The sequence below is a fragment of the Macaca thibetana genome, chromosome 13 (assembly GCF_024542745.1).
Source record: "Macaca thibetana thibetana isolate TM-01 chromosome 13, ASM2454274v1, whole genome shotgun sequence".
Taxonomy (NCBI): Eukaryota; Metazoa; Chordata; class Mammalia; order Primates; family Cercopithecidae; genus Macaca; species Macaca thibetana.
The window spans coordinates 91,787,230-91,815,041 of NC_065590.1; the positions used below are offsets into that span (position 1 = coordinate 91,787,230).

The 27,812-nt window shown below is 38.6% G+C and overlaps 1 protein-coding gene and 2 pseudogenes across 4 annotated transcripts in view; 1 reads left to right on the plus strand and 2 right to left on the minus strand.

The window, feature by feature from the left end:
• Positions 1-27,812, plus strand: part of NBAS (NBAS subunit of NRZ tethering complex) — a 394,766-nt gene that overhangs the window by 132,395 nt on the left and 234,559 nt on the right. For all 3 annotated transcript variants that reach the window (XM_050754036.1, XM_050754037.1, XM_050754038.1), the window contains 3 exons: positions 618-771; positions 7,182-7,367; positions 9,192-9,365. In XM_050754036.1, the coding sequence (XP_050609993.1) occupies positions 618-771; positions 7,182-7,367; positions 9,192-9,365 (514 nt within the window). The remainder of the gene's footprint in view (positions 1-617; positions 772-7,181; positions 7,368-9,191; positions 9,366-27,812) is intronic.
• LOC126933855 (NADH-ubiquinone oxidoreductase chain 5-like) lies at positions 21,487-23,398 on the minus strand (annotated as a pseudogene). Its single transcript, XR_007718746.1, has one exon. The product of XR_007718746.1 is annotated as an NADH-ubiquinone oxidoreductase chain 5-like (transcript).
• Positions 26,289-27,333, minus strand: LOC126933858 (ATP synthase subunit a-like; annotated as a pseudogene).

The window sequence follows — 27,812 nt, forward strand, 5'->3', positions numbered from 1 at the left end:
GGCCTGTGTACGTTCCTCCAAGGTGTGGTTTCTTTTCTTCACATTTGCTAGGGAATGGTATAGAGTAGTCCTGCGCTGTGCAAATGTCAGTACCATACTAAATTGCTGGCACCTAGTAGAGGTATATTATCAACATGAATAAGGTGTATTTCTTCTTAGTTTTATGAACATCGAAAACAAGATTTCTTAATTCAAATTCAAATTGGAATCGCTGGGGATATTTTCCTAAACTAGGCCTGGCTGGCCAGCACAGGTGATTTTGATTGAGCGGGCCTGTGGTAAGCACCCAGCCGTGTATATTTTGTAAAAGCCTCCCTCGGTGATTTTCGATTTTGTTAATACTTATTTGATTGATTTGTGGCATAGCTGTTTTGATGTATTATGCCTTCTGATTTTTTAAATCGGGAAAACCGGGGGAAAATAAATTAAGCATCCAAAAAAGTCTCATTTATCTTGTCAGGGTGCGTGTGCATGTGGTAAGATACACAAACCACATCCATGTGTGCTCCCTGTCTCTGTAACCTACTCTCTCCCCATCTCTGTCCCTGTCTTTCACAAAATTATATGTTTTTCCAACATTCTAGTCAGTTATTAATTGATCCTTTTGTGCTTCACAGAATGGTTGTTGAGCCGAATCTCCAAGATGAAAGTGAATTCTTGTATGCTGCACAGCCTGAGTTACTAAGGTTCAGGATGACCCAGCTTACGATGGAGAAGGTTATGGACTGGTATCAGACCAGAGCAGAGGAAATAGAGCATTATGCCCTGCAGGTGAGGGGAAATGGCAGCTGCTGCTCAGTAATGCTAGTGGAACTGCCTGGGATCCTTAGGATTCAGTACACGGAGTGGGGGCTGACAGCAGTGCAGGAGTCATGTGTATAATTGCAAGAGATGAATTGAATATTTATTTCTTAGTTATTCTGTGCATTAGAACATTGTGTGGCTTTTATTTTGGATTCTTACAGAGCAGGTGCATACAAGTAACGTTAAAAACCTAAGTTGCAAAATGTGGTACATATTGTCCCTTGTTTTCTATATATTTTTCATAGACTTAACACCATATAATTTAAAAGATCGTGTCTACTTACAAATGCTTGGTTAATCCGCTGTTTTATTGCAGTAATGCAGTTGATTGTAACTTTGCCTTTCAGGAACCCTGTTTGAAGTCGTTTCTGATGTTTTCCTGAAGTTCATGCCTAATTTCTCTCAGTTCTTAGACACTTTTGCAGAGATGTGAAACAGCTGCATTAGAGAAGGATCTGGAAGAGAGAGATGAGGATTATACTGAACCTTAGGGTATCTGAATACTAATCTTGACTCTTCAGCTAATAGACTTTATGACTCAGACCTATTGCCTGCCTTTTCTGTACGTTGATTTTCCCGTGGGGTTGGTTCTAGCCAGCAGATGACAATTTCTTTCTTCCACTTTCAATCTTGACTTTTTACTGCCTGTCCTACCATCAGCCTTTGATTTGACAGGAAAGGTGAATCCGGCGGGTCTGGTGAAGCAGCAGTACCATGGGAGGTAATATATACTCCCTTGTTTAAATTTCTACTTAGTTGAGCTTCAAGTCAATGACAAGTTTTTTAAAAATTTTAAAAATAAATAAAATGAATTTCTACTTAGTATATCTAGCCTGGCCCATGTGTTTCCATATGATAGACTTCTTGAATTTCTGCTTAACCTAATTCCTATTTATAATACTCATAGCATTGAAGATGAATTATTTACTGAGCTGTTGGGGATATTCTAGACTAAACTCTTTGGGTGATGGCCAAGAACATTTGTGATTGACATCCTAAGTGTATGAAGATGCACTTTTGAAAATGTGTAGAATCTGAAGAGATAACACAATGAAGTGAATCTCTGGAAATAAGCTAGTTCAATTACTTTAATTCTGTATTTTATAAATAAAGTTCACAGAAAGGAGAATGAACATCTTGCACAGGGACACACAGTGGCAGAGCCAGAGAAAATCTGGGTCCTTGTATAATCTTTTAAAATAGAATCTATATAAAAAAAACTGTAGAAAAAAAATGATCAACTACACGTAGGTTGTTGTAACATGAACCTAGACATTTTTAAAGACTTCAGTGGTACCGTATGACTTATAGGAGTTTGGCGAATACATGTGTTCTACTGTTATCTCTGGCTAACAAGAAAAATGATTTTGTTAGAGGGACATGTTTTGTTTGAACATTTTGTAGTTTCCTAGTTGAACTTCTAGATAACGCTCTTTGAGAATAAGGAGAAAAGTGTGTCTGGTTTGTGTGTGTATATTTATACATGAAAAAAACTATTTTTAGGTAGTTTTGTCAGTTGAGCTAGGAATGTGAATTTAAAAATTTCTCATGTCAATAAAAAGTGCTGGGCAACCAGTATCATGAATTTTGAAAGATCATTAATGATTCCTCAATTTTTGGTGTTTAAATATTTTGTAACCCAAATTTCAAACATTATTCGATTTCAAAAAATTAGTAACAGAAAAAAATGCCACAGTGGAATGCAAAATAAGCTGTGGGTTTTTTTTTTTTTTTACAATTAACTATTTTGTTATTATTTAGAGACTTTATTTTTTAGAGGAATTTCAGGTTTGCAGAAAAATTGAAGAGGAAATACAGAGAGTTCCCATGAGTCCCCTTTCCCCACATGCTCCCCCCACCTGCAAGTTATTAGTAACGTCCTGCATTTGAGCAATGTATTTGTTAGCACTGAAGAATCAAGATGTCCTTTAGTAGGTGAACCGATAAACTGTGGCGTACCCACAATGGAATATTTACTCAGCTCTAAAAAGAAATGAACCGTCAAACCGTGGAAGACATGGAGGAACCTGCAATGCCTATTACTTAGTGAAGGAAGCTAATCTGAAAAGGCTGCATACTGTATGATTCCAACCATATGACTTTTGGGAAAGCCAAAACTGTGGAGTCAGTGAAAAGATCAGGGCTTACAAGGGGCTAAGGGAGATGGAGGAATGAACGGACAGAGCACAGAGGAGTTTTAGGGCAGTGAAACTCTTCTTCATTGGATACTATAATGGTGCATATGTGTCACTGTGCAGTCGTCAAAACCCTTGGAATGTACAGCACTAAGAGTGAACCCGAATGTAAACCATGGCCTTTGGGTGATGATGATGTGTCAGTGCAGGTTCATGGGCTCTGGTGGGGGTACTGATAGTGGGAGAGGTTGTGTGGTTGGAGGGTGGGGCAGGAGGTATACGGAAATTGTACTTTTAGCTCAATTTTGTGGCAAACCTGAAACTGCTCTAAGCCATAAAGTGTATTAAAGGAAAATCCTACAGAGCTTTCTGAAACTTAAATTTGTAAACCACCTAGCAATAATGCCTGGACATCTTGAATTCTCTTTTTGAGTAATAAGGGATAATTATAAAGAAAGTAAGATGATTTTGGAGGACTTCACTTGGCTTGTATTCTTTCTCTCATTCTTTCATTTATTTTAAAACACTTAGAGGCTTTTTTTTTTTTTTGCTCCATGTTAGGTATTGATGTTTCATGTGGGTTATGCTATGATCAAAGTGATATCTGACATAGTTTTATCTTTTTCATTTTTAGAGATTTAATTGATGTGGGACTTCTTTTTCCTTAGTGCCTTTAGCAAAACTTGTTTGTTGGTTTAGGAAAATGTTTATTGTGGTGAATTTTATCTGGCAAAGGCTTAGGGTATATGATATCGTTCTGTAAGTTGTATTAGAGCCTACTTTCAGTTAAAGTGTCAGTAATTTTGTTTTAAAACATTTATACTTCAGTAAGTGTTTGGGAAGGCAACAGATATAAAGCTGATATTAAAAATACGAGTTTGGATCACAAAATTGGTGAATATATTCCAAATTGCTGATGTATGTTCAGACTATCACTTGCACAAAACTGTGCTCTATGCATCAAGTTTTCTTAATGCTTTCTGAGAATTCATTGGAGATAGAGTTGTTGTTTTTTTTTTTTTAAGTTGTTATAAAGGTAGATGTATTCTTTCAGACTTGAACTTTGTTTTTATTAGTAGGCATTAAGTTAAAAAAACATGTATCTGTTGAAGTACTGCGAGAATCCCCATGTTTTGCCTCATACTGTACCTCCCTCTACTGTTCTCCCCTTGTATTTATTTGGACCACTCTTTCCAACTGAAATGCATTTCTTCTTTCTTCACTTCATCTTCACTTGTCCTTCCCTAGGTCTTTGAAGGGCTGTGAGTGGGCCTTTATTATTGCCTGGCATTTTTTCTTGGCATTACATTGCTGCCCCGTATTCCCCTTCTCCTCTACTCCTTTTACCCCACCACTTCCCTCATCAGTCTCAGAACATGACCTGGCTTTGTATTTTATTTGAAAATTTGAGAACTCCATTCCATTTGCACTTGCTCCTTCCAGCTTTTCCTGAGGAAGAGGGCTCTCCTCTTTTGGTCAGAACCACTTTCTTTCCTTACCTTGCTCTAGATTCCACAGTCCCACCTGCTTAGATTGGCTTTCTCAGCCATCTGTTTTCTCTGGCTTGTATCTTTTACCTCCCCTTCTATACTGGGTCTACTCTCTCTGCCCCTCCCTTTTTTGTAGGCATAAAATTCACATCCCTTGCATTTTATAAATAAAAATGTAGAGCCATATTCTTCTTGGCTGCTGCTGCTGCTGCTTTTTTTTTTTTTTTGCTTTTTATTTCTGTCACAGTTCAGCTCAGAAATAGCCACTCTGCTTTTTGTTTACTCCTCATTTCCCCACAGCCTGGTGACTCCCACTGCCCCACTGAGACCACACTCAGTAAGTCTGATAGCCCACCTCAGTCTGCCTCTTAATGTCATATTCCCTTCATTTGTGGTTTAACATCCTTACTTTTTGACACTATTCACTGTTTCTTTCTTGTAGTTCTTCTTCAGCTTCTGTGATATTATTTAAGGTGTTTCTTGTGTTGTCTTAGCCATTCATTGTAGTCTCATCCTAGGGCTCATATTGTTTGGCCTTATCCCTTAATTATTGCTATTGCCCAGCGTGCTACTGTTATTACTAGAGGAGAGTCTGCAGTTGTGACCCATTTAGGTCCCTCTCCCTAAATATTGTTCTACGATGTGTGTGCTGACAATTCTCAAATATCATCATCAACCAAGTACATGTACTTTGGCACAGGTTTTTTCTTCTTCTTGGACCTACTATTGGGCATCTGTATTAAGATGTCTCATGGGCACCTCAGAAGCAACATGGTCAATAAAGAATGAAAAGCCAGGCATGGCATGGTGGCACATGCCTTTCTCTGTTGCTGAGGTGGGAAGATCACTAGAGCCCAGGAGTTCAAGGCTGTAATGTGAATAGCCCACTGCACTCCAACCTGGGCAGTATAGCAAGACCTTGCCTCTTAACACACACACACAAACACTCTGTCACACACGCACTCACACATACACACTCACACATGCTCACACACACTCTCCCACACACACACTCTCCCACACACACACTCTCCCACACACACACTCCCATAGAGACACACAGTCACACATACACAATTTTTACTTTTGATAAATGTACTCTTCTACACACACACACACACACACACACACGTGTATATATGAATTTCTCATGTGGATTAGATGAGAAATCATTCTAGACTCCTTTTTACTCAAATCTCTCATCTGCTCTGACCAAATTTCACAAATTCTATATGCTTAATTATCTGTTATGTTCTTTCTCTTGTATGTCTTCAGGAACACTGTCAGAGTTTAGCCCCTTACTGTTTTTGCCCAGTACATTGGAATTATGCAATAAGTATTTACTCTCTGTGAATAAATGTGTGAACTAATCAGTCAATAAATGGGAAATCAGTGTTGTTTCTGTCAGAATTTCTCTAATACTGGTAACCAAAATTCTTCTGACCAGCCTGCCTATTTTCACTCTAGTCCGTTTCCAGTTCATCAGGCACATTTCATTCATCAGTCAGTAAATGCTTAGTATTCTTTCCAAAGTGTAGATCTATTTGTGACATGTCTCACACAGAAATCCTCTGCTTTCCTGATCAGCTGCGTGTTCCTTCGCTTGACACACAACGTTCATGATCCAGCCTGTCCCTGCTACTCTAGCCGTCTTTCTCATCGCTTCCCTTCATAGCTGCTTTTCAGTCACATGGAATTGTACTTTCACAACTCACCATGCATCTCTGCATTCCATGCTGCTCTCCTTCCCATAATCTTCCTTCCTCACCTAACGAATACCCCTGGATTCTTTAAAGTTCATGCTGAGTGTTCCCTCCTCTGGGACCCTCTCAGGCTGGCTAAGTGCTGTCTTCTGTGGGATCCGCATCACACACAGCACTCACTGCACTCTGCTTCGGCCATTGTGGTTGTCTTTTCCTACAAGGCTGAGAGATCTTTGAAGGAAGAGACCTCCTCTTACTCAGTTTTGTATTCCTAACAGAAATGGCGAATGGTGCTTATCTCATAGTAGGTCCTCATAAATAATTGGGAATAGGAGAGTAAGAAGTAGTTTGAGAGATAATGGCTTTAGACTACACTAGATTATTTCTCCATCACTCAGAGGGTATATCAGTTCATAAACTTGACCAGGAAATAGGGGTCAAATGGCTGTTTCCTGAGCATCTTCAGGAATATCATTCTGTGTTTTTGTCTTTTGAAGGCTAAATATTTGAATTGAGACTAAGAAAGTGTTTGTACCTTTGTTATTCAGCAAATATTTATTGAATGACTTTTCTATGGGTGGGAGTGTGAAAGGATAGATACTAAACAGGAATATAAAAGTAAAACCTTCAAAACAAACGTTCTTTTTGGAAGCAGAGTGATAATAGTAAAATTAAGGTTATTTTGGCATTATCATTAGTAGGTAGGTGTTTTTTCTCTACTTGTTATGTAAATATAATGTAAGAATTAAAAAGAGAAATATATAAAGCTGCATTGTGAACTGTAACACTCTAAAAATTTATAATAGGTTCATTGTCCTTCTCTTATCTTCTGTATTTCTTGCTGATTGCTTAATTCATTTGAAACAGTTTGATGCAGATATATTTGATAAAGGACTCTGTTGTTTTTGCAGTAAATAAAAAACATATGTTACTGGTAATGTAATTTTATAAATGATTATAAGAATTAGATTCTGTACCGGAGACTTTTGCTTTAGAATAGATGAGAAATATATAATCCTCAGGAACTTATTGTTGCTTTTCAATTTTAGGTGGACTGTGCATTGTCACTTATTCGACTTGGGATGGAGCGGAATATTCCTGGTTTGCTGGTTCTCTGTGATAATTTGGTTACTCTGGAAACATTGGTTTATGAAGCTGGGTGTGACGTAACTCTCACCCTGAAAGAACTCCAGCAGATGAAAGACATTGAAAAACTAAGATTGCTGATGAATAGTGTAGGTTTTATTTTAACTTCCTTTTTAAACACTTTAAAGCATTTTCTATGCACTTTGATACATATATGTCTCAAACCAAAGATGAAATGTTCTCCACACCTGAGAAGTCGGTAAAAAAAGATTGACTTTTTTCACAATAAAATATTATGGAGAACTTATGAAACACATATAAAACTGTTTTGGTTATGTTTATACCTTGCTTGCCCTTTACTCAGACCCATCCATATAACTTTTTTTTTCCCTTCTAGTTAGGTGTATTTCTAAAGTAGCTAGTGATTCTAACCTATCACTTTGTTAAAATTCCCATTACTTAAAATTTCAAGGACTGGAAAAAGTATCAGGGTTAAGAGGACTGGGTGGTTGTGTGAAGAAAATATCTTGGCTTCAGGGTTAGTGTGTTTAAGAGAATTTTCCCACTGATTCTTAGATCATTCTGTGCTTTTTCCCCAAAATTAGGACCTTATTTCTACTCTGGCCGCAGAGTCAACAGGCGAGAAGGATGGTGCTGTGGAGCTGGTAGCTGCCAATGCTCTTTCTAGTCTTTTGCTCGTTGGCAGCTTAGGTTGAATGGGCCAGAAGAAGGGGCAGAGTCACAACTGCATGATAGGTTCTTTTTCCTCCCTGGACTCTTTCTCTCTCCTTCCCTTCCACATTTTCCCCCATCTTATATTTATCTTCCTTTTTCTTTTTCTTTTTTTTCTTTTTTGAGACAGTGTCTCACTCTGTGACCCAGGCTGGAGTGCAGTGGTGTGATCTTGGCTCACTGTAACCTCTGTCTCCTGGGTTCAAGTGATTCTCCTGCCTCAGCCCCCCGAGTAGCTGGGATTACAGACGCCCACCAACGAAAATGCCAAAAAACAAAAAAAAATTTTTTTTTGCATTGTTAGTAGAGACGGGGTTTCACCTTGTTGGCCAGGTACTGGTCTTGAACTCCTGACCTCAGGTGATCCACCCGCCTTGGTCTTCCAAAGTGCTGGGATTATAGGCATGAGCCACCTCGCCCGGCTTATCTTCCTTTTGTCTCTCCCTCTGCTTTACCTTCCCGTTGTCTTATTAGTTTCTTTTCCTGATAATCTACCTAAGTAAAATTAATTTGTGTTGTATGTTGACTCCTCTTAAGAGCTTTAGGTGTATCTTTTAAGGGATAATTAAGAGAAACCATAATGAGTGAAACTATCTCTGTCATCTGGAATTTTGTAAAGGTGGTTATAAAGGGGCAAAACAAAGCAAAGAGGAAGAGGAAAAAGAAGGGAGAGATTCCTGACTTTTCTAGATGAAACCCTATTTTCTAGTGGCCCCTATTTTAGAACCTGTGCTTATTTGTCTATCTCTCTTTCTACTTTTTTCGTTCACTCTTTGTTCACCCTTTGTTGATCTAAGGTTACCTCTGTCTGTCTCTGTCTCTTTTTATACTCACTCTCTTTTTGGGTATGCCTTCTCTTTGCTCTGGACGATTTCATGACTGAGCTGGAGTAGCAGCATGTTGGTTTTCTAGAGCTGAGCTTAGGCTCCTTGGGACCCCACATTGCTTATGATGTAAAGAGATGAGCCATAGAGATATTGATGAGCTATAGTGATATTGATGAGCCATAGTGATATTGCTGCTGTCAGCTCTACTAGCCCCAGTAGCCGGTGATTCATTTTCCTGCTACCTGTCAATCCACATGTGAGAGGTGAACTGGACTGTGTGTTTTAGAGTGTTAGGTTTGCACTGTTTAACATCAGTCTGAGGACCTGTAAGCTTTAGAACTTGCTGTCTGATATAATAAGACATTTAGTTAAACTTCATTCTTGTTTGTCTGTTTTGCTTGATTGTACTTTCAGTGTTCCGAGAACAAATACGTGACAAGTGCCTACCAGTGGATGGTTCCCTTTCTTCATCGTTGTGAGAAACAGTCGCCTGGTGTGGCTAATGAGCTATTAAAGGAATATTTAGTAACTTTAGCTAAAGGGGACTTAAAATTTCCCCTGAAGATATTTCAGCATTCCAAACCAGATGTAAGTAGAAACTAACTTCTTAAAAGTCTGTGCACTTTTCCCCCTAGAGTATTAGGTTTTATTTATAGAATTTTTATAGTAGGCTTTGCAGATAATTTCCATTTAAACAGAAAAACAAGTGGTTGTCATTTTATTGTTTAAAAAGTTTTAACAGCATAGTCCAAATTTTTTGAAAGTTTGTAAAATTGTGTTTATTTTGATTGATTTCATTCCAAAGTTTGTTTGCCATCTACTATATTTAAGAAACTGGCAATACCAAGAAGACTAATAGTTGGCAAGTACTGAATTCTTCTATACATGACTTTCCCAGTGTTACCTCATTTAATCCTTATAATAATCCTATGGCATAGATACTTTTATTATCTTAATACTACAAGAAATGAAAATTGTGATATAAAGTGAATAAGGTAATTGCCCAGGGTTACACAGTAAATAGAGAAACCAGGATTTAAACATAGTATTCTAATTCCACAACTGTGTCCTTAACCACTACACTTTTTCCTACTGCAAACAGGAAAAGGGAACGTTTCTGCCCTCGAGGACCTTCATAGTATTTATGCAAATTCTTAAGTTATCATAAGACATATTGAAATTATTCCTTTTTTCTTTCTTTTTTTTGTTTCGAGACAGAGTCTCACTCTGTCTGCCAGGCTGGAGTGCAGTGGCACAGTCTCGGCTCACTGCAACTTCCATCTCCCAGGCTCGAGCAATTCTCCTGCCTCGGCCTCCCGAGTAGCTGAGACTCCAGGCGTGTGTCACCACGCCCAGCTAATTTTTGTATTTTTAGTAGAGACGGGGTTTCACCATGTTGACCAGGCTGGTCTCGAACTCTTGACCTCAGGTAATCCTCCCGCCTCGGCTTCCCAAAGTGCTGGGATTACAGGTGTGAGCCACTGCACCTGGATGACATTTTGTAATTATTCTTAGTAATTCTTATATTTGCTTGCAACTACTATATATGTATAGCTTTGTATTTCTAAAGGGTACAAATGATTGTTCGTGTTTCCTGGTAGTATAGTCATTTTGTTAAGTGCAGTATACTTTGGCAATATCACAAACCTAAAAATTTAGCCATAGATCAAATATACCGTTTCAAGAGATAATGTCTCCCTTTCCATTGGAGGGTATGCAAGCAAGTTGGCAGAGCCACGGAAGGCGCTGACTTTGTAGTAAGGTTCAAAACATTAGATTGGGGTTCAAGCAGAAGCCATTTGGGGCTCCTTCCAATTCTAAATTCTGGCTGGGACTGTTCCCTTGCACCGGCCGTCATTAGCAATGTCTGGTAGATACATGGTCATGGACCAGTATAATCAAGATAGAAAGGAAAACATTGCTTAGTTAATGTTAGATATGTTTTGGTTTCTAAAAGGTTGATCTGTCAGAAGTATATCTGTTAATTGGGTATGTAAAATTTTCTCTCTTCTCTTAAGCAGTTTGCTCTTGGTAATCTGATTTTAAGTTTGGGGTGGTGAGATCAGGGTGGACGGCTTATGGCAGCAGAATACTTTGTGAGAAGCAAGATGGATTAAATATGAATGTTTTATGAGGAAGAAAGAAGTGACTTTAAGTTCCTTCCAGTAATCTTGTGTGTTATACTTCCGTAAATCCTTTGTATATAGTCAGCTTTTTGTTGTTTTCACTTGGCAATTTAGCATGTGGCTTTTGAATAAAACATACAGCCATTTGCCTTTGTTGAAATATGTGAATCTCAAAGCAGGAAACAGTGATGTTGTTGGGCTTTTCCTTTCCAACCCAACTGCTGTCTTTCTACAACATACATGTGATCATGTCATAATCTGTGGAAGGTTTTCCGTGACTGACCATTGCTGACCGGTAAATGTTGGAATCTCTAGAGTGGCTTGTAAGGTTCTTTGCTGTCTGCTTCCTGTCTGCCCTTTAGCTTTATTTCTCTCCATGTATGCACTAGGATACCCACATGGAACTTCTTAACTCCTCCCCCGTCTGGTTCACTCTTGGCCCTCCGTGTGCTGCGAACTGCTTCCTTTGTTTGGAGTAGTGATCCCCTTTACTTCACTTAACAAATACCTGCCTATCCTTCAAGGTCCTGCTAAGATTCTCTCTATTATGAAACCTTCTGTGACTTCCCTGTCTTCATACTCTGTCTCTATTATAGCTCTTGTCATACTGTGCTGTATTTATTTGTTTACATGTTTGTCTCTCTCTCTCTTTGCTTTCTGTGTATATCTTCTAGATCTTACTTATCTCCTTATTACCAGGGAATTGCACGGTGGCTAGTAGAGAGCAAATGTCAGCAAATTTTGGCAGGGCAAGTGAATAAATGATTGAATGATTGAAACTGGTATCAATATAAAAAATACAACAAGACAAATCTCTAAGTGAAAAGATTTTATTTGGGAACAATATTTGAGAAGTAGGACTGCAATTCAAGACATGCATACAGACTGAAGTGGCTTCCAATATGTGTGGAGATTAAGGGAATAGGTTAGGGTTTACTGGGGAAAGAGGAGGTTGTGCAAGTTGTTTTGAAAAGAAATCTTTTTGGTGCTGGCAGTGTCTTACAAGAGCTGGTGAGTTCTGATTTGCAAGCGTCAGTTGCAGTAAGATAGGGCTTTGGAATCTTGGGGTTATGGTTAGGCTCTTGTAGTTTTGGGTTGGGCTTGAGAGAGTTTTTGAAATAGGCAAGTGTTTATGTAGAAGTAATAAGTTGTCCTTGTGTGATTCATGTAGTCGACTGTGGTTTGGAAAAATTTTTGTGATAGTTCCTGTTATTAGGCAAATGATGTCTAAGAGCCCCCCTCCCGCCCCGACTTCATGGCTCTCCCCAGCTCCATTTGCCAGGGTTTGACACAGTGACTTCTATTTTGAATGTTATAAAGTTCACACTGTATTTTATTATGTTGCTTTATATAACTTGATTACATTTGTTTGCTTTACTAAAATTGTGCAGGGAGCCTTGTTTGTATTTTACTTGATTACTTGCAAAAACAATGCACCTCAGAGCTTCCATGAATCATGCACAAAGTATTTTTAGTAACGTAATAGGTGCAATTATTTCTGTATCAGACAGGATAGACTAAGTTATGCTACATTAACAAGTGACATCGTGACATCTATATCTTAGTAGCTTATGGCTGCGAACATTTATTTCTCACAAGTGTCATGTCAGCTGTGGTTGGCCTCTGCTGTGTCCCATGTCTTACTCATTTGGGGACTTAGGGAGAAAGAACATTCCTCTTTTCTCTCTTGTGGCACAGGAAAAAGAACAAAGTAGATACACACAGTGGCTCACAAAACTTCAGTCCAAATGTAGCTTAGGTTACGTCTTTACATTTCACGGGTCAAAGAACATCTCATGGGCAAGCTTGATGTTAATGGGGCAGTGAAGAGTAATCCTCTCAAAGGAAGAGAGGAGCGAATACTTGGGAATGATAATGAAATTGACCAGAGTCATAATGATAAAGAAATGGATCTTGAGACGTATCCCAGTGCTACCACTACACTTAGCTGCCACATTTGTCTCTGAAACCGTCACATATGCCTCGAACCTCCCTCTTTTTAAAAATAGTATCTTAAAGCACTCCTTTCTGATTTTAAGCCATTGTTCTTTGCTTGGATTCCTCCTTGGAAAGTGAAACTTGGGAAGAAACTTGGGCTAGTCCTAGGTAGGAATAACTGGGGGCCAAAAGCTTCTGCCTTCTCATATTGTTCTCTGACTTCTAAACTAGTAATTTTTGAGTGTATCTGTGCCTCAGAACCATGTGCATTTTTCTTAGCATTTTCTGTGCTCAATCCAGATATAATGGATTAGAAATTAGCGGAGGCATCCTGGAGTACGTGTTTGACAATTTATTCGTGATTTTGATGGAAAACCAGGAACAACTGCTTTAAATGTTCACTCTTCTTTTAACAAATAGGACTTCACTAGGTATCATAGCTTTGTTAGGTGCCATCTTTTTTGTTCATTTCTGATTACATATGTCAGTGAGCAATTTTAGTTTGAAAATGACCTTTTCTTATTTAATGCTTACTATAGAATATTTAGAAAACTCAAAAAACATAAAGATGAATATAAATTTTTGTAGCTGGCAATATCATTGACTAGAAATTCTAAAAATGTTACCACTAAAATATTTAGAAGTATTCATTAAAATGTTAATTTTAAAAAAATCTGTTTACCTGCATAGTTGAACTTTTAGGAAAACGGGAAATTTCTACCAGGTGAAAGTGAAGAGAGAGGTAGAAGTTAGAGAAATACTCATGAGAAGGAGGGAGTGGCTAGGGATAGGGATTGTGGTCTTGAAAACCTGTAGAGGAGTGAATTTTAATACCTGTCTTCAGATAGAAGGTGAAGTCTTTGAAATGATGAGTCAGAAGTCAGACTTCTGGTAGGTCGTGAGTGACCTGGTCAGCTGACCCTGGAGCCGATTTAGGGCGCTTGCCTTGGCTTCAGAGTCACCACAGCTGTGGCCAGTCACTTGGCCAGCAGATGCTGTAGGCTGAGAAGCCATCCACTGAGGAGGGGTACCACGCAAAAGAACAGGAGGAGGAAACAGGCCAATGCTGTAACTCAGGCTGAAATTGAACAGCCTACAGAGGGAGAAAGTGTTCAAGGCCAAGGAAGCTACAGCACTGGGATCCCACGGAACTGCAGGAGACCCACAGGAAGATGCCTATCTTCCAGACCTACTTCTAGCAGAACTGGGATGAAATCTTCGACAACCTTTGCCATATTGGCTGGAAATCCTTGGAAACTTCCAGAAGAAAGGAGCACCTGTTTCATGGACTGGCATTTTAGATGCCCTCGTGGAATATGAAGCTTTAGCAAAGCTCAAGTTATGTTCTTGTGAAAAGGCATTAAATTATTTCTGTATATTATATAGTCGGTCTTTTAACTTTTTGAGAGTAGCAAATCTAGCTTCTTTGTATAGACTTAGAACTTATCCAAAGATTTTATCTTTTCCCCTCATATTTCTTAGAAATTTAATGAGCACATGTTGTCTGTTTTCCTATGCCTTTTAGCTCAAGTACACATAAATCAATGTTGACTTTTTCTTTCTTAGATCTAGTAAAAAGTAATACACTTCTTTGAAGAAAAAAAAGGATGGAATAATTTTTTTTTGTTCTAACACTTTCTTGAAGGTCATGGGCTTTATGAAAAAATATATTAAATGGTTACTTGAACCTGTGAGAAGTTGCAGCAAGCCTTAAAGTAGTTTATTCTTGCTAATGGTTAGAATAATGAATACTTGTGAATTGTTTGGGCTACATTTCGTTTCTCTTAATCAAAACCAGATAAGAGAATTCACAAACTTTCTACATGTTATTACTTGGTATACTGATACTCATTTAAAATTAAAGACTCTTTATCATGCAGAAAATGAAAGAAAAAGAAGATATAAGACTTCTGTATAATGCCAGGGCTCTTTAAAGGATCCATTGTCAATAAAAGTGTAGAGTAGGAAACTGCTTATCCGTTGGCACATGAAGTCAGCAGAGGAGCGTGGCTCCCTGGGCATGTATTCTGGATTCGAGGGGAGTGGGGAATGTGGGGGCAGGGAGTTGCTTTCTGAGCAGTCAAACAACGAGCTTGCCTAACATGAATATGTGCTTTCAGTTAATACTCCTCTGTGACCTGTGATAAAACTGGACATGGGCTGGTGATACCTAGTTTGCTTGGTAATAGCAAAAGCAAAACCTCTCTGAAGGACTCACTTTAATCTAGACTGTACAAGATTCTTAAAGCTTTGATAAAGATGAGTTTACAATCCAACTTTATAAAACACAAAAGGAAAGTAAACTTTGAGCAAAACTCAGTGGCAGGCCTTACTCCCCTTCCCTTCTGGTAATAGATGATCAGATGCAGGCTATAAAATGAATATTTTAAATATTTAGGATATGAGGAAAGAAATAAAGACCATGAGATAGGAAGGAGAAATTGTGAAAAAAGAAAAGATTTGAAAAAGAAGCACATAGAACTTCTATAGTTGAAACTGTGGTAATAAAAGCAAAACATTAAATGGATGGATTCAAAAGAATTTTGGCTACAATTGAAGAAAGAATTGAAATATTGAAGATAATCTAAGAAATTTTCTGGATTGTTACACATGAAGGTGAAGAAATGAAAAATATACAGGGTTAAAAGACATTGAGGATAGAGAGAGCAGGTCTGACATAAGAGTTCCAGAAAGAGAATAAGCATTCCAGGAAGAGAGACTAGAGATGACAATAAGCAGGCAGTATTCAACGTGGGACTTTCCTAAAATCAATGAAAGATACGAGGTGCATTCAGATCTTGAGGAAGATAAGTGAAATATAGTTCAGCCTATATTTGGATGCACTGTAATGGAACTTAAGGATACCATGGACACAGAGAGAATCTTCAAAGTGGCCTAGTGTAAACAAAAGTTACAGTCAAAGGAAAACCGTAATTCTGAAAGCAGACTTCTTAAGAACAATGGATACCAGAAGACAATGAAATAATATACGTGTTAAATGTCGAGTAAAATTAACCTTGATATTTAAGTCAACCTAATAGTTAATGATAGCCAGCATTTACTTGATGCTTTTAAAAAAACTTTTTGTAGGGATGGTGTCTTGCTACGTTGCCCAGGCTGGTCTCTGGAACTCCTGGCCTCAAGCAGTCCTCCCGGCTCAGCCTCCCAAAGCACTTGGATTATAGGCATGAACCACCGTGACTGGCTACTTAATGCTTTTTCTTTGGTAGTTATGTTTTAAACATTTCACATGTATTAACTCATTTAAAGTTTTTTATGACTATATAGCTATCATTGTTCGCATTTTATAGATTCAGAAAAGCAGAGTAGTTAGTTAGCTTGCTCACATTATATGTTTCTTATTTACTGATGCATTAGGGATTTAAGCCTAAGTAGTGTGACTTCAAAACCTTTAAGCTACATAGTATACTGCATTTCTAACCCAGGATATTTTACATAGAGACACTATCATTCAAATGTGAGTGTAAAAAAGACTTTTTACAGATAACTGAAAACAGAGTTTATCATTTACAGACCCATCCTGAAAGAATTATTCAAGGATGTACTTCATGAAGAAGGAAATTATATCCAAAAAGAAAGTAGTGAGATATAAGAGGGAATGATAAAGAGTGGGGAAAAAAGAATCATACTTAGGAAACAGTAAATATGAAAAAAATATAAATAAGCATTTAGTGTATAAATTAATAATAATGAAAAAGTATGGAAAGTATTAAAAGCAGGACGAACAATAGTAAGAAGGGAGTTTTAGTGTCAGAGTTAAAATGATCAAAGGATCTGAGTTGTTCAGGTGTTGGATGAGGATAATCTTAACCAGACTTTGAATAGTCAAGTATGCATATTACTTTATTATATTTTTATTCTGACGTATAGCACGTGTGGTAGGTAGAATAATGGCCTCCCAAAATGTCCATGTCCTAATTCCTGAACCTATGAAGATGTTACCTTACCTGGCAAAAGGGGCTTTGCAGGTTTGATTAAACCAAGGACTGTTAGATGGCAAAGCTATCCTGAATTACCCAGGTGGGCCCAGTCCAACCACATGAGTCCTTAAAGGTAGCAGATCTTTCCGGCTGTGGTCAGGATGCTATAGAATTGTCAGAGTGATGCTGTCTTTGAAGATAGAGAAAGGGGCCATGAGACAAGTAGTGTGGGCACCCTTTAGAAGCTGGAAAAGGCAAGGAAGTGGGTTCTCTTCTAGAGCATCTGAAGGAACACACATTCAGTTGCTGACAACTGAATTTTAGCTCAGTCAGGCCCATTTTGGTTTCTGACCTACAGAACTGTAAGAGGATAAATTTGTGTTAAGTAATCAAGTTTGTGATAATTTGTTATGGCATCAATAGAAAACAAATACGGCATACATAACAGAAAACTACACATAATGTATAAGGCTAGACATTTTTCTAAAAAAAACACCTGTGTAATTGCCGTTGAGGGTCTTTTGAAAAATTTGACTCATTCTGCTGTGTACATAGTAGCATCTTCTTGTGGTTTTAATTTGCAATACTGTGAAATGGAAATTATCCTTCGCCAGTTACCCGTGTGGCAAGTTATCTCCACTCTCTTTGTCATTTTATTCTCTGAGTAGTGAAGTCCCTGTAATCTGATCAGGGATTGAGCTGTTTCAAGTTTTGAAAAGACTCTCCTATTTCTAGTTCTCCCTTATTCCTAGGGTGTAATCCTCCAGAAAGTATCGGAAGTATCGGGTGCTTACTAGGCCCCTCTCCTTGGCAGGTCCTGGACTCCTGTCCCAGCAAGATGTGTTTGTGGAGGGCATACTTAACCCCTTAAACTTTTGGCTGCAATTTGGTCTACAGTCCTCAGGAATTGAAAAGTATCTCTAGAGCTATGCTATTCAAAATGGTAGCCACTAGCCACATATGGATATAAATCTAAATCTAATAAAATTTTAAGAACTTACTTATTTAGTCTCACTAGCTTTCCATGTATTGGGATGCATGTCATTCCAAATATTTTTGCAATTACAAGCAGTGCTTCAATGAATAACCTTGTCCATATGTATTTTTAAATTATTGGTGTATTTTCAGTGTATATTCCTGGAAGGAGATTGCTGGGTTTAAAAAGGCAAGAGTTGTCTGGATATTGCCAAATTTTTCTTTAGTAGGATTGTTCTAATTTACATTGCCACCAACCAAGTAGGAGCATGCCCATTTCTCCACAATTTTGCCAACAGAATTTTTTGTCATATTTTAAAATTTGTGCCAATGTGATAGGTGAGAAATGGTATTTCAGTGTTGTTTCAATTTGCACTTTTCTAATTACGAATGAGTTTTAACATGTTCCGGTATGTTAGGTAGACATTATCTCTCTTTTCTGAACTTATTCCTGTCCTTGCTCCATTCTTGCCTAGGGTTTTTGTTCTTTTGTACCTTAATTTTTAGAAATTCTTACATATTCGTGTAACTAACCCTTTGTCTATGGCATATATTGTGAATACTTCTCCCAATTGTTCAGTTATCTTTTGACTTTGTTTATTGTGTCATACAATGTTTTCGTTTTTTTATTTTTGTGTAGTCAAATTGTTCGATCTTTTACTGTCTCTGTATTTTGAGTAATGGTTGGAAAGCCATTTCATACTCAGAGTTAAGGAAGAATTCTCTCACGTTTTCTTCTAGTACTTGCATGGTTTTATTTTTCTCTTCCCAATTTATTTGGAGTTTATTTTTTGTATTGTGAGACATGGATCTGATTTTATTTTCCCAAATGACTACGTAATTGTTCCAGCATCATTTATTAAAAAGTTTCTCTTTACCCTAGTGATTTGAAATGCCACCTTTGTCATATACCGAAATTTCCATCTGTACATGGGTTTAATTCTAGAGTTTCTGTATTCTACTGGTCTGTCTGTCCATGCACTAGTACTGCATGATTTTAATTACAGAGAGTTTATTGTGTTTTAATGTCTGAGGAGGTAGTATTCCTCTGTGGGTTTTTTCCCCGTTTTTTGTTTTTGTTTTTGTGTTATTGTGTATTTGTTTTTCTATCTGAACTTTAGTACCATTTTGTCTACTTTCATAAAATTGCTTGTCGGTATTTTGTTGTGATTGCATTGAATTGGTACGTTAGGGAGACCAGTATTTGTCTAATGTTCAGTCATTGTATCCAACAATAGGGGATGTTGTTCTATTAGTTTATGTCTTTTTAAATCTCTTTTAGGATTGCTTAAAAATTTTCCTCTTAGATGTTTTGCACATTTTTTGTTAAATTTATTCCTGAGTTTTAAGTTTTCTCTGTTGGTACTATCTGCCCTCATTTCCTCCGTTTAATGTTTGTGTATATAAAAGCTATTTGTATGTTAATTTTGTATTCTGCTACTTCACTGATTTCTTTCATTGCTTGATTCTTTGGGATTTTCCAGGTATCCTATCTTATCATCTGTGTTCTTTTCTAGTGTATATAGTGCATAATTTTAAGATGTTTTAGAAATTATTATTCTTTTGTATTTTATCTTTTTATGCAGTATGGGTGATAATCTGCAGCCTATGGTGTGGAAGACTCATTTCATTGACTTCTTAGAAAGTCCCAGATGGGCTGTCTTCTTTTAGCTTGAGAAAAGGCAAATGACAGTATAAAAGTGACAACTGAGATCATAGGGAAGGAATGATGAAAAAAAGTGTGTCTTAGACTATATGAAGTTAGGTATCTTATAGGGATTCTAACAGGGAAAGATTGAAAAATGTCTTACAAATTTGAACAGTATGGTTTATGGACACAACAGATTATATTTTAAAAAATATACTGAATGGCATAAGAAAAGAAATGTGCCATAGGAATACAGAGAGAAAAGGGTATCTATGTATGAGAGTAGTGTAAGGACTTACTCACTGGACTAGCAACTATTGAGCATACTCCAGGACTGTAGACATCTGGGAAAGCTGAATTTAAGTCAAAGTCAAATGAAGATATAACTGGATTATTGGATAGGTTTCAGACATGGCAAGACATGTCTTCTTAAGAAGACATTCCAGGTAGAAGTAGACTAAAACAAGGAGACAAAATCAGGTTAATGTCATGTTTAGGTAAGTGCAAGTAATTTAATTTGAGTGGAATAAAACTTTATGTAGAAGGGTAAGTGGTTCATGGGAGCAGGCCATAGAGGCATTTAACTGGAAGGCAAAAGGTTTATTGTTTACCTTTCATACTGAAAGACTGTTAAAGGATTCTCAACATAAGGTTTGAGCATATGTGATCAAATATGGACTCAAGGACATTGAACTTAAAAGTGGTTCTTTAGGACCGGGCACAGTGGCTCACACCTGTAATCCTAGCATTTTGGGAGCCCGAGGTGGGCGAATCACTTGAGGTCAGGAGTTCAAGACCAGCCTGGCCAACGTGGCAAAAGCCCGTCTCTACTAAAAATACAAAAATTAGCCAGATGTGGTTGTGGGTGCCTATAATTCCAGCTACTCAGGAGGCTGAGGCAGGAGAATCGCTTGAACCTGGGAGGTGGAGGTTGCAGTGAGCCGAGATTGCGCCACTGCACTTGAGGGGTAACACAGCGAGACTCTGCCTCAGAAAATAAAAAAATAAATAAAAGTTGTTCTTTAACGTCTCACAGAGGGAAAGACAGGAAGTGGGGAGAACAAGTAAGACATTAGGACTTTGGCTTTTATTTCAAATGGTTTCCCAAATTGTTCCTTGACTGAAATTGGTTTCAGTGTTTTTATCTTCCGGGGATGTTTTCTTACCATATATGAGTGTTTTATTGCCATATCTTCTCTCATTTTCTTTCATTCTTCCTGAATGCAGGATTGTGAGAGCCTGTGTTGCTTAGTTTAGGCTCTGGAGCCAATTGCCTGGTTTGAATCCTTGTTTTACCACTTATTAGCTCTGTGGGTTCAGGCAAATTATTTGACCTGTTAGGGTGTTTGTTTTTCATTTATGTATAATGAGAATAGTACTAGTACTAATTTTATAGGATTTTTATGAAGACTTACGAATTAGTGCACACAAAGCACTTAGAAATGGTACCTGGTACACAATAAGAAATCAGAGGACTGTGTGTGGTGGCTCATGCCTATAATCCCAGCATTTTGGGAAGTCGAGGCAGGAGGATCACTTGAGGCCAGGGGTTTGAGACCAGCCTGAGCAACACAGTGAGACCTTGTATCTGCAAAAAAACAGAAACAAAACAAAGCTGTATATATACACACGCACAGGAAAGAAGGAAAAATAAATCAGGAAAAGGTAGCTGTTTTTATTAATTTTCAACAGTACTTATTTTTATTACTCTCAGCTTGTTCCTATTTTACCAGTTAGTCACTTGGCAACCTTGGTTAAAGATGACATTTTTCAAATGAATACATTCATCCCTCAGTATCTGTGGGGGGGGTTGCCTTAGGACCCCTCTTAAGCCCTCCTACCACCAGGCTACCAAAATCCATGGATGCTCAAGTCCCTGATACAAAGTGATGTAGTATTTGCAATAACCTTTGCACATCCTCCTGTATACTTTAAATCTTCTATAGATTACATATAATACTTAATACAATGTAAATGTTAAGTAAATAGTTTTTATACTATATTGTTTAGGGAATAATGACAAGAAAAAATGGTTTGTACATGTTCAGCGCAGACAGACACTTTTTCCCCCAGATATTTTGGATATTGGGGCTGGTTGGACACTATTTGTTGGTGTGTATGTTGTGATTGAGATTGTTCGGGGCAATAGGTTATATTATTAGAAATAGGGCTAGGGTAAGGGGGATAAGAAAAGAGAGGGAGTAGAGTTTAATTATGCCTTTTTGGGTGGTTACAGTTATGGAGGCAGTGATGTGTGCTTGTGAGATTATTTTAGGTATAGATTTTTCTAGTCATGCCGAGTCTAGTAGGAGGAGGGCTAAGTTTTGGCCTATGAGTAGGTTTTGATAGGGGATTGTGCGGTGAATTGTGGTGGGAAAATATCCTAGCATGTTGGAGAATTTGAATATTTGTGTTGGGTTTTTTATTTTTAGTTTGTTTGTTATAAGGGTGAGGTCCAGGGCTGCTAGGAAGCCCAAGGCGGTTGTGCATAGGGCCGAGAGTTTTAAGTAGAGGGGTATTATTGGCTGGGGGAGCGAGGTGGGGGGAATGCTGTTAGTGATAAGGAATCCCGTGATTATGCTGCCTATTGTGAGGCGTTTAATTGGGTTTAGTAGGGCGGGGTTGTTTTCGTTGATGTTTGTTAGAGCCGGGAAGCGAGGTTGTCCTGTTAGGGTGAGAAGGATGGTTCGAGTACTGTAGGCGCTTGTTAGTGAGGTGGCAATAAGAGTGATAAATAGGGCTCAGGCGTTGGTATATGACGTGTTTGTGGCCTCGATGATGAGGTCTTTGGAATAGAAGCCTGTGAGGAAGGGTATTCCTGTAAGTGCTAGGTTGCCAATGATTAGGGAAGTTGAGGTGAGGGGTATTGCTTTGAGTAGGCCTCCTATTTTTCGAATGTCTTGTTCATTGCTTAGGTTGTGGATGATGGACCCAGAGCACATGAAAAGTATGGCTTTAAAGAAGGCATGGGTGCAGATGTGTAGAAATGCTAGGTATGGTTGGTTGATGCCAATGGTGACTATTATTAGGCCTAGTTGGCTTGAAGTGGAGGCGGCTACAATTTTCTTAATGTCGTTTTGTGTGAGGGCGCAGATGGCTATAAATAGGGTAGTAATAGCCCCCAGGCATAATGTAAGGTTTTGAATTAATGTGTTGGTTTCTATTAGAGGGTGGAAGCGGATAAGTAAGAAGACTCCAGCAACGACTATGGTGCTGGAGTGAAGTAGGGCTGAGACTGGAGTTGGGCCTTCTATGGCAGAGGGTAGTCAGGGATGGAGGCCAAATTGAGCTGATTTTCCTGCTGCTGCTAGAAGGAGGCCTGCCAGTGGGAGGGAGCTTGAGTTGGAATTTAGGGCTAGTACTTGTTGGAGGTCTCATGAGTTGTAATGTAGGAGAAACCATGCTATGGCCAGGATAAGACCGATGTCGCCAATGCGATTGTATAGGATTGCTTGGATGGCTGCTGTGTTGGCGTCTGTTCGAGCGTGTCATCAGCTAATTAGGAGAAAGGATATAATTCCTACGCCTTCTCAACCGATGAGGAATTGGAAAAGGTTGTTAGCAGTTACTAGAATTAGTATGGCAGTGAGGAAAATAAGGAGGTATTTGAAGAATTGATTGATATTTGGGTCTGAGTTTATGTATCATAGTGAGAATTCTATAATAGACCAGGTAATAAATAGTGCAATTGGAATGAATATTATGGAGAAGTAATCTAGTTTAAAACTTAGTGTTAGATTTAATGTTTGGGTTATTACTCAATGTCAACTCCAAATGGTTGTTTCTTGGTTTAGGAAGATGAATAAAGTCGTTGAGGAGAGGCTAGTGATGAAAGCATATATTACGGTTATTTTTACGTAGTCTGGATACGGGCGTTTTTTGTAAGGGTTGATGAGGGCGGCAAAAATTGGAAGAGTCAGGGAGATGAGGGTTGTTATTATGATAGGGGAGTACATGGTTATTACTTTTATTTGGAGTTGCACCAATATTTTTGACTCCTAAGGTCAACGGATAGCTGTTATCCTTTAAAAGTTGAGAAAACCGTAGTTTTAAGTACGGAGACGTGGGTTAGCAGTCCTTGTGAATTTTCTCGGTAAATAAGAAGTGGTGGGCTTCTATAGTTAGATTCACAATCTAATGTTTTAGTTAAACTATATTTACAGGAAGTGAACCCTAGGATGATGTTGGGGTTGAGAGATAGGAGGATAATTGGAGCGAGGTGTATGAATATTAATATGTTTTCTCGTGTGAAAGGGGGTTTTATGTTGATTATGTGATGTGTAAGTGCTCCTCGTTGTATTGTAGTGAATATGTGGAGAGAGTAGAGGGCTGTGATCAGTATGTTAAGTCCTGTTAGTATAATAGTGATATGGGATCAGGAGAATGATGTTGTGATTACAAAGAGTTCGCCTAGTAGGTTAATAGTGGGGGGTAGGGCAAGGTTAGTAAGGCTTGCTGTGAATCATCAGAAAGTTATTAGTGGGAGTAGGATTTGGAGTCCTCGGGATAGTAGTATTGTACGGCTATGAGTGCGTTCGTAGTTTGAGTTGGCTAAGCAGAAGTACATGGAAGAGGTAAGTCCGTGGGCGATCATGAGGATGGTTGCGCCAGAGAAGCTTCAGGGGGTTTGGATGAGGATGGCTACGATTACAAGGGCTATGTGGCTTACAGAAGAGTACGCGATAAGTGATTTTAGGTCTGTTTGTCGGAGGCATGTTAGGCTTGTTATGATTATGCCCCATAAGGATAATATAAGGAATGGGTAGGCTATGTACTCCGTTAGGGGATTAAGAATAGGAGTGAGTCGTATTATGCCATAGCCGCCTAGTTTTAGGAGTACTGCGGCAAGAACTATTGATCCTGCAATGGGGGCTTCAACATGAGCTTTAGGGAGCCACAGGTGTAAGCCATATAGGGGTATTTTTGTTATAAAGGCTATTATGCATGCTAGTCAGGTAAAGTTGTGGGATCAGGTGGTTGTTAGTTTTTGGTTTGTGAGTGTTAGTAGTGTAATGTTTAATGAGCCTGTGTTGTTATAGGTGTGGCTCAGTATAATGAGTAGGGGTAGAGAACCGGTTAGTGTGTAGAATAGGAAGTACGTGCTTGCATCAAGGCGTTTTGCTTGGCTGCCCCATTTAGTAATGATAATTAGGGTGGGAATGAGAGTGGTTTCAAATAGAATGTAGAATATAATTAGCTCTGTGGCTATGAATGTTAGAATTAGGGTGATTTGTAGGAGAATTATTATGAAGAGAAAGAGTTTTTTTTGTGAGGGGGGTTCGTTGCATAGGTGATATTGACTTGCTATGATCATGAGAGGCAGGAGTCAGATAGTTAGTGTTAGGAGGGGTGTTGTTAGTGGATCAGAGGATAGGTAGGTTGAGTAGTTGAGGAGGTTGGTGTTGGTTTGGTTGAAGAATAGCAGGGGAATAAGGCTGATAGCTAAGCTGTGTATGGTCAAGTTGATTCAGATTGTATCATTTTTGGAAAGTCATGTTATAGGTAGTAGTATGGCTATGGGAATGATTATTTTTAGCATTGAAGCAGACTCAGGTTGTGAATGTAATCTAGTCCGTATGTGTTGGAGATTGAGATTAGTAAGGCAAGACCTACTGCTGTTTCACAAGCGGCAAATACTAGTAAAATGATGGGTATAATGTTAATTAGGGGGGAGTGTGTGTTTGAGGCAATAAGGGCGGTTATGATAAAGAGTGATATCATTATCCCCTCTAGGCAGAGGAGAGAGGCTACTAGGTGTGAGCGGTAGGTTAGTATGCCTAGAAGAGAGATAGTGAATGCCAGTATGATATTTATATAGGTGGGGGTCATTTGGTTAGTATGGTTATCATAATCTAATGAGTCGAAATCATTTATTTTATTTAAACTACTTACCAATTCGACTCAGTCTAATCCTTTTTGGGTCCATTCATAGGCTAGGCTGAGAATTAGGATAATGATAAAGGCAATGGTCGATTTAATTATTGTTGGGAGGTTTGTTGTTTGAATGGCTCACGGTAGGGATAGTAGTAGGGCGATTTCTAGGTCAAATAATAGGAAAGTAATGGCAACTAGGAAGAATTTTATTGAGAATGGGATGCGGGCAGGGCTTAGGGGGTCAAACCCGCATTCGTAGGGGCTAGTTTTTTCTGTATAGGAGTTGAGCTGGGGCAATCAGAATATGATTATTATCAGTAGTAAGGTTAATAGGGTGTTGATTGTTAAGGCTAGCGCTAGGTTGATTACTCTTTTTTGAATGTTGTCAAAACTAGTTGATTGGAAGTCAATTGTACTTGTTATACTAAAAGAGTAGGACCCTCATCAATAGATAGAAATATAAAGGAGCAGTCAGACAACATCTACGAAATGTCAGTATCAAGCGGCAGCTTCGAAGCCGAAGTGGTGGCTCGATGTGAAGTGATATAGTAGTTGGCGGATGAGGCAAGTAAAGAGGAATGTGGATCCAATAATAACGTGGAGTCCATGGAAGCCTGTGGTAATGTAGAATGTTGAACCGTAAATACCATCAGAGATGGTGAAGGGTGCTTCAAAGTATTCTGAGATTTGTAGTAGGGTGAAATAGGTGCCTAGTAAGATTGTAATTAGTAGAGCTTGGATTGTTTGTTTTCGGTCATTGTTTATGAGGCTGTGATGGGCTCAGGTGATTGTAACCCCAGATGCGAGTAGCACAGAGGTGTTTAGGAGGGGTACCTCTAGGGGGTTCAAGGGAACAATGCCTGTTGGTGGTCAGTGGCCCCCCAAGCAGGGTGTTGGGGCGAGGCTTGAGTGGTAAAACGCTCAGAAGAAGCCAATAAAGAAGAATACTTCTGAGATGATGAATAGTGTTATTCCATATCGAAGACTTTTTTGGACGGGTATTGTATGGTGGCCTTGGTATGTGCTTTCTCGTACAATGTCACGTCATCATTGATATAAGGTTAGTATGGTGGTTAGTAGGCCTAGTATTAGCAGGGTGGTAGAGTAGAAGTGAAATCACATGACTAAGCCGGATGTTATTAAGAAGGCTGACAAAGCTCCTGTCAGTGGCCAGGGACTGGGTTTAACTATGTGATAAGCATGGGTCTGGTGGGTCATTAGGTGTTGTTACGTAGATAAAGGCTAATTAAGAGTGTGAAGACATAGGCTTGGATTAGGGCTACTGCAATTTCTAGAATAGTTAGTAGTACTAGAAGTGTAGAAGTTAGTAGGGTTATGGAGAAGTTGGTGGTTGATAGCGCTAATACGGCATTTCCAACCAGGTGTATCAGCAGATGGCCGGCTGTGATGTTTGCGGTTAGTCGTACGGCTAGGGCTATCGGTTGAATAAGTAGGCTTACAGTTTCGATTACTACTAACATGGGGATGAGGGGTGTGGGTGTACCTTGTGGTAGGAGGTGGGCCAGGGAATTTTTGGTTTTAAAGCGAAACCCTAGTATTACTGTGCCTGCTCATAGGGGGATTGCTATGGCTAGGTTTATGGAAAGTTGGGTGGTTGGTGTGAACGAGTAAGGCAGAAGTCCTAGGAGATTTGTTATGGCAATAAAGGTGACTAGAGATATTAGTATTAAAGATCAGGTTTGTCCTTTAGCGTTGTGAGTTGTTATTATTTGTTTTACGGCGAGTTGGGTCAGGTTTTGTTGAATGGTGGCTAGCCGATTATTAGCGGGATGTTTGGAGGTTAAGATTAGTAGGGTGGGGAATAGGATGATGGGGATTGTGGCGGGTTGATTTAGGATTGTTGGGGTTGAGAAAGAGGTAAACAGGTTTTCGTTCATTTTGGTTGTCAATGGGTACTGCGAGGTTGCAGGTTCGAGTTTTTTGCAAGAGGCAGTTGGTAGTGGTTTATGTTTAGTAGTTTTAATTGTATAATAAGATATAGTGTAGGAAGTATCGTCATAATGGTGGTGAATCATGTCGATGTATCTAACTGGGGCATTAGGTTGGTTGAATCCAGGGAAGTGGAGCCCACAGATATGGAGGGCCAACTGTACCTTGAAGATATGTATATAAATCCTTTAATTCGGCAGCTTTGGAAAACTTTGTTTTCCTGGTAACCTTGAAAGTTTCTTTTTTACATCCATTGATGTGGCTTTTCTACTGAGAAAATGCCCTTGTTTGGTAGCTTCTCTCCATCACTTTCCTATCTCTTTTGTGTTTACTGATGAATTTCTACTAAAACATTGAAAACTAGTAGACTGTTATCATGGAAATTATCTTAGATTTATTTCGTTGTTGAAAAGAGCTCTAAGAAAATTACTTTCCTTTGGTTGCTGTGGTGCTAATAATATAAGCATGCAAATTCTTACTTTTTTCTGTATTTTTCCTTCTATATTTATTAATTTATTTAATCCTTGCAATAGTCCTCTTAGAAAGGTATTGTTAATATTCACACTTTATAGATGAGAAAAAC